The sequence below is a fragment of the Ascidia mentula genome, chromosome 1 (assembly GCF_947561715.1).
Source record: "Ascidia mentula chromosome 1, kaAscMent1.1, whole genome shotgun sequence".
Classification (NCBI taxonomy): Eukaryota; Metazoa; Chordata; class Ascidiacea; order Phlebobranchia; family Ascidiidae; genus Ascidia; species Ascidia mentula.
In genome coordinates this window covers 21,890,107-21,902,293 of record NC_138566.1, presented here as the reverse complement: position 1 = coordinate 21,902,293, position 12,187 = coordinate 21,890,107, and the positions used below count along the sequence as shown (strand labels likewise).

Below are 12,187 nucleotides of genomic sequence, written 5' to 3'. Positions count from 1 at the left end.
ACGCTACACAATACCTGCGATAAGATACCCAGCCACACATATCAGATTCAATTCTGCTGTTCTCGAATAACCCCTGCAATTAGACGATACTCAGAATTATTACATCGGTATGTGTTTGAGAAGTTCGTAAACTTACCACAAATGATCATTGTTGATGACATCATCGGTTAACAAGGTGTAAATGCACAGAGTGCTGGCAAATGTTGAGAATACTCCATTCGTAAGCCTTTAAACAAAAAGAAACTTGTCATTCGTGTACATTTCACTGCGATGGAAGCAGAGGATCAATAAGCAGTGAACAAACTGACAACCACGACTCGTTCAAAAGACTTATATACAGTTGGCATACCTGGTGCAAAGCACATGCTTGTCTACAGCCGATGAACTACTGTAACGTTTCGGCCACCATATCTGCAATACCCAGGGCGCTATAACCCCGTATACTGTCAAAGTCACAACAGAAGCAAAAGCGATCTCTGCAATTCTTGGTGCATCTAACATAGTAATTGTGTGAGTTTGGACGACCAGAGTGCTAACTACTACCGAATCGCTGTACTAGTTGTGAATATAGCCGGAAGCAACTGACTTTGCGGTCACACGACCATGGCTTTTGTGTACGAATGGACAGCACGCAACGATGCTGATCGCTGGACAAACTTGTACATGGGGTTGCCACATAGTTATTTGGTACGTTTCTTACTATGCAAAAACGAGACCGTCTTTAATCGGACTGCTGAACACAACATGCCTAAACACGAATATTATCCTACAGTTGAGGTTTTTTTAGTGTCGAGATCTTGCAAAAAAAAGTTTAAAAGTTGGGTAAAAATTCGGAAAAAATTAAAACTAAAGCAACAACCATGTTGGTAAATTATATAATTGTTATTTTATCAGTTGGAATTCTCTAATTTGTAGATTCCTTTAGTTTTTATTTCTGTGTAAACATGCTCTTGATGTCAGAAACACTGCAGTTTCATATATTTGATAAAGAATTATAAATTTATTTGCGACAGAAAATGACACACGACAACACCATACGTCACGTTCAGAACATCCGGCTGTAGCCACGTTTTCGTTAAGGTCCTGTCATACAATAACATAGGTTCTTCAGTGACAATTAAGTTCATATTTTTGTTCAAAATCTGCATGGTTACGACATCTCTCTCAACCCCCAAACAATATGCGACCAAATATTGTCGACCGCTCAAAGAACTCCACAATTGAAAACCATGCGTTTGATATGCATCAGCTTTTGGTACCACAATAAAATGTGCAATGTTGATGGTGACTTCAGGTGAATTGATTGCTTGATTTGCCTTTTTTCAGCGTTGCAACAGCAATTTGCAAAAGCGTTCGAAACCAATTAAAGTTGAGAACATCTAAAATAATTGAGGCCGTTGCCCAACTGACGATGACCACATAACCAAGCCTGGAAAATTAAACAGAATATACATTGTTTTATTAAATGCCTGTTACCAAAACCGTAGTGAACAATGTAGGCTAAAAACCTGGAAAATGCCGGGGTTCCTAACTCATCGTACATCAGTTTATAGTAAAACGGGATAGGGACAATTCGACAGATAGGAAACAGAATAAAGAAAGTTAATCCGTTTGCAAATTCCAAACATTTTCTGTCAGGAAAGAGATGCTTTATCGGCATTCTGCAAACAGACAGCTGTAGAGTTTTTCAGCCAATCCAATTGTTCGAACAAGATTATACCAGCTAAGTTTTACTGTGTTGTATAGCCTGCAGGTCGTGGCAATGGCAGGCAACCTGATGTATTATTTTGTTTTAGTGTTGTGAGCTAAGATAACCTTGTAATAATAACTTCATCAGTGCTATCAAGAAAACCATACTCTATACGCACCTTGCACTAAAAAATGGAGTTGATATTTCAGCTAATAATCGAAATACAATGAAGTAGCAGCTGGCCTCAGAAAACTGAATAATGACGTTATTATTTATATTACATTTACATTATTTATTTTAGTTGGGTTACCATACTAAGAAGAATCACCCATAGTATAGTAACGTGATGGATTCTCAACGACCAACCTGTCCACACTGGTTCAGCGAGTTCCATAATATACGAATCTACACAACATATTTTCGAGATTTCAACGCATTCAAGTGAGCCTCAGCAGTTCGGATGTGTAGAATGTAACTTGCATAATAACAGTTATCGACATAAGCAGTAAATAATCATAACCCTACAACAAATTTTCTGGCTTCAAATGATTGTTGGTTTTTGTTGCTGAGGGATGTTTGGCTTTATAATGTGCAAAAGGCTGCATTTAGGCGCCACATTACCTGCTAAAAGAAACCCAGCCGCACATATTAGGTTCAGTTCTGCTGTTCTCGAATAACCCCTGCAATTAGACGATACTCAGAATTACATTTTGCATTCGTAAAAATGGAAAAGTTTTTAAAACTTACCACAAATGATCATTGTTAATGACTTCATCGGTTGACAAGGTGTAGATGCACAGGGTGCTCGCAAATGTCGAGTACACTACAGTCGTAAGCCTTTGAACAAAGGAAAGTTGTCATTCGTAAACATATTTTTCTACTCGGCAGCAATTCGTGTACATTGGACTGTGAAACAAACAAGCCCTACAGGCAGTATAATTTTTCCTTCTAAGTAGCACAAGGCACTACATATATACAGTTTGAACTGCCACACCAACCTGCTGCAAAGCAAGTGCTTGACTACAGGCGATGAACTCCCGTAACGTTTCGGCCACCATATCTGCAATACCCAGGGCGCTATAACCCGGTATCCTATCAAAATCAAACCTGAAGCAAAAACGACTTCTGCAAATCTTTGTGCATCCAACATAGCGTTCAGTAGGCTTGGTCGGTCAAGGTGCTGCGTACTAACTACTACCGTGACTATAGCCGGAAGCAACTAAGGTTGTGGGCACTTTTGTGTTTGAGTACAGACGAACCGGTTGCGTGATGACGATGCTGATCGCCGGGCAAACGTTTGCCCTGGGTTGCTAGTAGCTTTTTCTTTGGGCAAACACGATTTCGTTAAACGAACTTTACTCTTCTGGCCGCTGAAGACATTACTGAAAGGTTTTAGGTTGTGGTCGTACAAATGTTTACTTCTGTCGCATGTTTTGCATCAGTGAGCGGTTAGCAAACAAATTAGGCCGTGCCAAGCGGGGTCTCCTAACTCTTGTACCAAAGCTTTCAAGGACAATTTTTAATATTGTTGTAGGATCGCCTGCAGCTTTTCATACATGGCATTACAATGCATTTCAAATTGTTCTATATTGTCTGTACGCACAACCATTCATAACATCGATACAATTAAAATTGCTTGTGTTACAGTCTGTGCAAAATGTTAGTTTTTGTCAACTTCAACGCATTCTGAGCAACACGCATATTTTCTGAAATCAACTACAAATTATCCAAACAAAATCAGCAAGCCCCTTGAACCGATTTGCAAACCCCTCAACATTTACATGTGCTTGCTATGGTTTGCGGGCTTTGTTCCAGTGATTTTTGCGACAACAATTCTCATCATCAGTCCGAACCAATAAATATTGATCACGTCCAGTATGGCAGACACAACGATCCAACTAACAGAGATGTAGGTTTCCAGTCTAAATATGGGTCAGGTTATTGGCACATGATCAGAGCGTATGAACATAATTCGGCTATGTCATTTTACCTCTGAAATCCCTCGCTTTGGCAATCTTTCCACGTCATATAATAGTAAAAAGGTATCACAACCAGGCGAAAGAGGAAGAAAGAGACCAACACCAATACGTCATTCACTTTCCGCACCGCCGCACTTCCAATGTCGAGGCGTTTCATTATTTCTCTGTCACGGTATTTAAAAAAAATCTATACACTTGCTTTTTAATAGTGGGTGTCGTGAGTATGAGACTTGCCTCGAACATAACGGAGGTGTGGAGATTTCTGTTATCATCCGAAACACAGCGTAGTAACAACATGCCTCACGACCCTGCTCGGTTGAGAAATAAAAGTTTTGAAAATGTCTTGAACAACAAAATAACGGTTCTCACACGATACATATAATCCCCATGTATGCCACGATGACGTGATGAATTCGAATGGCGATGTTGTGCTTCTCCAATGCATCGCACTCGACAATGTATATATCTGCAATGAAAAATTTCACTTAGTAGCAAAAAAGCAAATATTTATTTGATTGCAAACAGTAGTGTACACGTTTCGACTTGCATGGTCTCGCCTGTTTAGCTGGTTTCTGTTGTGTTGGACTAGCTGGTAAACTATTACAGGTACATAATTTTCCACTTATTAATACTTTTCAGCCAACGATATCCGTTGTGTACCCATAACTACGTAATTACTACGGTCAACAACAACGACCGTGTTTATATCTATTTGTAACAATATGAGGGAGATAAGTAAACCCGATTTTCAAAAGCCAAGTTTTGGATATGATCATTTCCTGGTTGCGACACCATAGATATTTCCTCCTATAAGTCACGCAAGTCCAAGTTGACTGAATTGCCACAGTTGGTTTGCGATTAGCCATGAGTGGCATCGATGACACAGCAATTAATGGTTTACCAGCAAGGATTGAATATTTACAACTATAACCTCACCTGATAACATGAAACCGACCATGCTCAAAACACAGATTTCAGTGATTCGTGAATAACCCCTGCACAAAGTTTACGTGTGAACAAAATATTGTGCTGCTGTACTGATTATCTGTCTTACCACAGGCGATCATTATTGATGCCTTCATCTGTCGATAGTGTGTAAATGCCCAGAGAACTTGAGTACAATGCAAAAACGACTGTCAAAAATCTGTGAACAAAGTTCGAGTTTAAGTTAATTATGTGTGCTCAGTGCTGTACCAACTGCTTTTACCTGTCGTTCAACGCATGCTGTTGAGTCGTCGACAGTTTGAGAAAACGTCCCGATGACAATATCGCTAAGACTCTTGGTGAAATAACGTAACATACTAGCAAGCAAGCGAAAACAACCAAGACAAGCTCCAGAACACTCTGAAGGTCGAACATTGCCCTGCCAAACGCAACAGACCAGACATCAAAACTGGTGCTGTTTCGCCGGAAGCGTTACAACACTAACAACGTGTTTATAGCCAGAGGTTTGAAGCAACGCTCTGTCGGCGCTTGCTGTTTTTCTATGTCTGTTGTTCTAGTGGCTGAGGTGGTTACTGTGAACGTTGAATTCACAGGTTTGGAACAAACAATGTGTTTTGTGCCCGCTTGTACAAACTATGGCCTGTTTGTTTTGTTCAGTGTTAGGAAACCGAAGTGACTCCCTTCCTGCATGATGTATGTCCAATTTTGCACAGTTGGTTTCTGTCTGAAAAGCATTTATGTAGCTGTATACATGATTTGCTTTCGTTTATGGATTTTGACAATTTTCAGTTTAACCAAGTCCTCCCGAAAATACCCAAATATGTAATATTCCTGCAGCATATAGACACTATAATTTGAGGGTTTTATTCAATTAGTGACAAAGGTTTTTGTGTGCAGACATAGCTGTATTTTTATGTCAGGACAAACATCACATGTGGGGATTTTTTCACACAACAATACAGATTATACACCGTACGATTTGTATAATAATGTCGTTAATCCAATTGCCAGTCATACATGCAACATTTCAGTCAATATCAGTCTACGTAAATTCGTTTCTCAGCTTCTTCTTTTGTGATAGCACTGCCTTAGTCGCTTGCAATATTTGTGCGAACCAATATAAGTTCATGCAATCTAATACGACCACGACGCACATCCACGTCACAAAAACGACGTTGCTGAGTCTGATAAAAAAACACCCAAGATTTGCAAATGACATTCGTTAGAGATGCACAACTTCGAAATATCCACCTGTAGTACCCAAGGGTTCCAATTTGTGCCCAAACCACATTGTAGTAAAACGGCAATGGGACGAGACGACATAACGGGAAAAGAGTTAGTATCGCAACACCGTTTACAAATCGTAGAGCATCACTTCCAATGTCAAGATGTTTCAGCAATTGTCTAAATCGAACTGTTAGTATTTAGTGCGTAAAATCTGTTGTTAACAGGATCTGTTACATAATCAACACGTTTTTCTTTGGCTACATTCTAAGCATCACAAACTCGCTGGCTTATAGTTGTTTAAAATCAAGTTTTATCAATTGTTGTTTACCGAATAGACATTTATGTTTTCAAAACCGCCACATGGCATAAACGAATGCAACGTGAACATATAAACAATATCACCATACCTGACCGTTACAAATGGCGTTGAAATTTCCGCAATAAGTCGAAAAATAGTGAAATAGCAACAAGCTTCGTACGTCTGTGTCAAATTGTTTAGTGAGGAAAACCAAACAGAAAATAACAATTCGGCTCCACTCATCAACTCACCAAAGTTACAACAATTCCCCAAAAGGAGACAAGGTGATGTAGCAACATCAAAACGTTCTTTCTTTCTTTCTCATCATCTAACATAAGGAGAAAATCTGCAAAGCATTTTTGATATTATTTCGAAAATTGTGGTGACCAGCAACAGGTTCGTTACCGGCGAGAATAAATCCAATCGCTAAAACCAAGTTAAATTCCGAAAGTTTCGAGTAACCCCTGTGAACAAAACGTAAGTTAACGTAATTAATAGGATATTCCTGTGTGTAAGTGTTGTCTAACCACAAAGGATCGCTGCTGATAGATGCATCTGACAACAGGGTGAAAACACAAAGCACACTTGCTAAGGAAGATCGAACGGAGATTGTAAACCTGCGTTGCAAAGAGTTTGTATGTGATACGAGTTCTGCATCAATTTAAACAACTTTTGCTGCTACTGTTTATGACAATTGAGCAAACAAGCCGGAGGTATAACACAACTATTTACTGTTACACGTTACACGTTGCACGTTTAAAAACACGTATTTGTTTAGAAATAGTAATATAACTACCCCCATACCTTACACACGATCGTTCCTGGTTGTAGGCTGATAAGCGTCTAAAACGTCCATTGGAGATCTTTGTTAATATCCTGGGCACAACAGCTTTAGTAAATAACAAAGTTACGACCGTTACAAAGGCGATTTCCAGTGCGTTGCGAAAATCCAACATGCCCGTCGGCGTAAAAGCTGATCAGCTTGTCCGGGATCAAATATTGTTCAAGCATTCTTGTTTGTGGAGCAAATCAGACAGCTTGGCACCTCGGGTGACGTGGGTAAACAATTCGCAAGTCATGCATTTTTGTTGTTTTAGATGAGTTGCAAACTTTAACTAAACCAGCCTATTTTATTGTGCTATTGCTTGAAAAAATAAACAGTGTTCGTTCAGCACACTGGAACTCACCAGCGATAACGTGGTAAAAGTTGCGGTTACGCAAAAGAAAACGAGTATCCGAAAATACAGCTCGAGATGCAACACAGCTTCTGAGGTATTTCATTGGTCGCAAAATTAAAACAATGAAAATACCAACACTTATTTTAGAAAAAGATTTTACTGGCATTGAATTTCTTCGACAGATGCATGAAAAAAAAATCTTTTTTAATGGCAATTAATGACCAAGCCATTGTGAAACTTGCTCTGTTGTCATACAACCAGTTATATGGTGAGATCCACGACAGTGTTTTTGCTTAGGTAAAATTGTTCTTTATTTTATCCTTTTGAGTGAACACTGCCACTGTGGCTTGCACCATTCGTTTAAACCAGTAGAAATTCAAACAGTCCAAAACCGCCACGACACCAATCCAAGTAACAAATACCAAGTTGTCGAGTCTAGAAAAATGATGCAACTTGAGCAACCTGTTCGCATTTAAAGCACAATTTATCTATCGCCATACTGTGTGTAGCTTTCCTTTCCAATCTGGGCACTCAATAATGAATAGTAGAACGGAAGGGGAGCAAATCGACAAAGGGGAAACACCGTTATAAGCAGCAAACCATTCACAAATCGCATTCTTTCAGTTCCAATATCCAAAATTTTACACAGCGTCCTGAAATAAAACTTCGTATTGTCAAGAAAATATTTTTACAACACATTTTTTGTGCAACGTTAAACAAAACGTGTGTCAAAACAAGTTGCAAATGTGCTTATTCATTGGCGCAACCAGGGGGTGCCCGAGAGGGCCATGGTCCTAACCAAATTTGTTGCAGGTTTAGATACAGATTTAGCTATGCGTCTTTTTTCTAATATCCAAAATGTGGCTATTAGTCATGTTATTTTTCAAAAAATAGAGTCTTATCCCGAAACATTTCACTCAAATAAAAACATAAAATGTAAAAAAAGTTGGATACGCAGCTGGACTGCACTTACCTCAGACATAACGGAATTGTTGAAATTTCCGCCAAAAGTCGCACAAGAACAAAGTAGCAAACTGACTCACTCGCCTGCGGTTAGAATTGCAAAACTTATCATTTTTACACGTGTCGTCGTTACTGGGTAACAAACCATTGACACGAGCATTCCCCAAATTGAAACCGCATGATGTATGAGCATAGGGTAGTCATGTTTTTCATCTTCTACCATGAAGCATAAATCTGAAACGCAAATACAACAAAATGCAATACAAGTGATGACGTACATATTACCTTTTCCCAAAATAATTTTCATTCCCCAGCAACATATAACACAACTTGGTTCTAGTAATGGTAATTAGGGTTTGATGCACTGAATCACCAACGTAATTACAAACTGCATTGTCAACAATAGGCTGAACGTGAGCTTTCCGTTTAGCAAACACGTCGAAGAACCGCATGTCTGATTAATATATTGTATTTAAACAGACCAAAGGTCAATCTAACACGGCACCACAAAATTAAACACAGCTTTGCGCTTCTAGCCTGTCACCCTGAAACATAACTAGTTTACAAACCAACGAAATCATTACCGGCAAATAAAAATCCCACGGCAAAAGCAAGATTGTTCTCTGAGAGTCTGGAATAGCCCCTAAAACAGAAGGAGTTTGTTTTAAAAACGATGTGAAACGTCATAACTTGAAGTCCCACCGCAAAGGATCTTGGTTAATAGCTTCATCTGTGCACAACGTGTAAATGCAAAGCGCACTTGCGAATGTGGAGTAAACCAAGGCAACGAACCTAAACACAAAAAAAACGCTTGTCTTTCTGTCTCGCTAATTACTATCAAATCGCCCTCAAGGCTATAAGCGTGACTACGCACAAAACATCCAACCTTACGGGTTGCTTGTGGCCATCAAATAAATTCGCTTACATGACACAGATGTTTGGATTTGGTAATGTCAACACAAATGACTGTATTTTCATATTTGCATGGCGAAAAAACTGCATGCAGTGCCAAATGTATACCTGCTTTTCAAAGTATGTCGAACTGCAGAAGATTGGGTATTGAACCGACCAGAAGAAGCTTTTGCCAAAATGCTTGGAGGGATAACTTTCCAAAATCCTAAGATGAAAATGCAAATCAAAGAAATTTGTAGAAATTGTTGTAAATCCAGCATATCTCTTTGTTCTGTACAGTGGCTAATACCAACACTAAGGCAAGCGACTGTCTCACGTCCACAATGCTTCGACTGTTCCGCCGTAAGCGTTACAGCACCAACAACCTGTTTATTGCCAGAGATGTGAACGCAACGCTCTGCTGCGGATCGGCGCTTGAAGTCTGTTTGTGATGGCTAAGTTGTATGGTGTAAACCAAGGGTGCACAACCTTTTTGCTATTGCCGGCCGCAACACACACACCACTGTGTGCTAACGGCCGCCACTGAATATACTGCTTTTCCAACGATATACTCCTGATAATTACGACAAGTTGACGTGACCATTATTTGAAAGGAATGGAAATGATTCCACACCTGAAAACTGTGCACTATTTATCATTTACATTTGCCAAATTACGTATATTACAATGTAATGAAATGTCGAATTATTCAATGACTGCCTTGTTGTTGCACGCTAGGTTCACGTCTCCATCATAAAATAATCCACTTCCCACTTGGGATTAAACGCCCTTTTCTCTTGTTTTAACAACCTTTTGCGTTTCATCGACATGACTGAGTGATTCCACTGTTTGTATCTTTTCCACAACTGTACATGCGTACATGACAATTCACCGACGTGCTATTAATGTTTTATGACGTCACCATCCGTATTGTTGCGCTTTGTCTCGGTTGCGGTGGTTGCACCAGTTACTACTCGCTACAGCGAACGAATGTGTATAAACACGGAAATGGGCCTAATTAAACGCTTAATTCTTGAGACCCTTTTAAAAACCAGTTTCACGAGCAACGTCTGCCGCCAATGCATGTATTTTGGTATAAATGTGCCGGCCACAGGTTGTGCACCGCTGGTGTAAACGTAAATTTCGCAGATTTGGAACAAACAATGTGTTTTGTACCCGCTTGTAAAAACTACGGCCTGTTTGTTTTGTTCAATATTAGGAAATCGAAGGGACTTTCTTCCTGCATGTTATCTGTCCAATTTTGCACAGTTCATTTCTGTCTGAAAAGCATTCATGCGGGTGTATACATAATTTGCTTTCGTTTATGGGTTTTGACAACTTTTAGTTAAACCAAGTCCTCTCGAAACTACCCAAATGTGTAAAATTCCTGCAGCATATAGACATTATAATTTGACAACGGTTAGTGACAACGGTTTTTGTGTACAGGCATAGCTGTAGTTTTATGTCACGACAAACATCAACACCGCACTACAAAACTACGCACAGTTCCCTTTGCGCGTCAAACCTGTCACCCTAAAATAAAACTAATTTACAAGCCAACGAAAGTATTACCGTCAAATAAGAATCCAACGGAAAAAGCAAGATTGTTCTCTGAGAGTCTGGAATAGCCCCTAAAACAGAAACAGTTTGTTTTAAAATCAAATCGAATCAAATCATGCTTATTTTGCGAAAAAAAGCAACTACGCGTAAGAATAATATCCAAATAAATAAAATGGCATGGGCCCCGATAAAACTATAAAGGTTATCGAGTCAGGCGCCCATGTGAAGGTGATGTCCTCACGGAAAATCACCGTCTGTCGTGGGATCGCAGCCATTCGCACTGGGAGGTGATGGGTTGCGACAGGTTGCATGTTACGAAAGGTCTTGGTTATGGCTTCATCTGTGCACGGCATGTAAATACAAAACGCATTTGCGATTGAGGAGTAAAGCAAGGCAATGAACCTAAACACAAAAAAAACGCTTGTCCACCTGCAAAGCCTCACTACTTACAATCACATCGCCCGCAGGGTTACAAGCGTAACTACGCACAAAGCATCCAACCTTACGGGTTGATTGTGGCCATCAAATAAATTCGCTTTCATGACACGGATGTTTGGCTTTGGTAATATCAACACAAATGACTATATTTTCATAATAGCAATTTCATAATTGACTATATTTTCGTAATATTTGCCATTAAATTATGAAAAAATGCTGTTGGCAGCATTGATTTGGTGGGCTTAATGCGATTCCAGCTCTTCTAATGTTTCGCAAGAGGCCTGCCACTGCTGGTTATGTGTTTTGTACGTCGTAGGTTTTGGTATCGGGAAGGAAAAGATTTAAGGCTATACTTAACGTGTCCAGCCCAAAATTTTGTTTGCATCAAATATTTTATGGATTTGCAACGAACTTATGATTAGAAATCCAAATGAGAAATCTAGCCGACTGTTGAGTTGTCTAACTTGTTCAATGGAAGCAAATCCTGTTTCCCATACGAAATGTTAAGTGCCAGTCCATGTTACAGTGTGTATTGTTTCCTTTGCTCCGTACTGCCTGTGTTTGTTTGGTGATTGGTCATTCTATTGGTTCTAAACCATGGTGTATGTGAGCTCATAGCAGTCGAGCGCCACCTATTGCGCCCATCGATGTAGGTTAAAGCGATTAAAAGTTTTTGGTTTAAAACATTGTCCCAAGAATCAGAAAACCATCAGCCCTGACTAATGGCGAATTATTTTAATCAAAGTTTAGCCACAAATTTGGCCCCTGAATGGTTACGCGCCAATAAAACATTCCACAAATATTCTTCTTATGGCGGCGTACACAACGGATTACACAACCCTTCTCAAAATGCAGCGGTGACATAAAAGCCTAAACAAAAAATCAAATCCAAGTTCCATAGAAAAAAGTTATAAGATCATGACTGATAACTATCAACAATTCAATTGTGTAAGGTCATATGAAATCGTAACACTGTATATTTAAGCATGATGCAATTTGATCGATGCTGATTTGAATT

The 12,187-nt window shown here is 39.4% G+C and overlaps 1 protein-coding gene across 1 annotated transcript; it reads right to left on the bottom strand.

Moving 5' to 3' along the window:
* Positions 1-7,390: 7,390 nt before the first annotated feature.
* Positions 7,391-10,817, bottom strand: LOC145911566 (TLC domain-containing protein 4-like). The gene is made up of 8 exons (XM_082998959.1): positions 10,744-10,817; positions 9,301-9,397; positions 8,983-9,072; positions 8,865-8,923; positions 8,426-8,514; positions 8,291-8,364; positions 7,818-7,970; positions 7,391-7,752 (listed from the first exon to the last, which is right to left on the bottom strand). Exons 5-8 carry the CDS (start codon positions 8,501-8,503, stop codon positions 7,611-7,613), a joined length of 447 nt encoding a protein of 148 aa, XP_082855085.1. The 5' UTR covers positions 8,504-8,514; positions 8,865-8,923; positions 8,983-9,072; positions 9,301-9,397; positions 10,744-10,817; the 3' UTR covers positions 7,391-7,610.
* Positions 10,818-12,187: the final 1,370 nt, after the last annotated feature.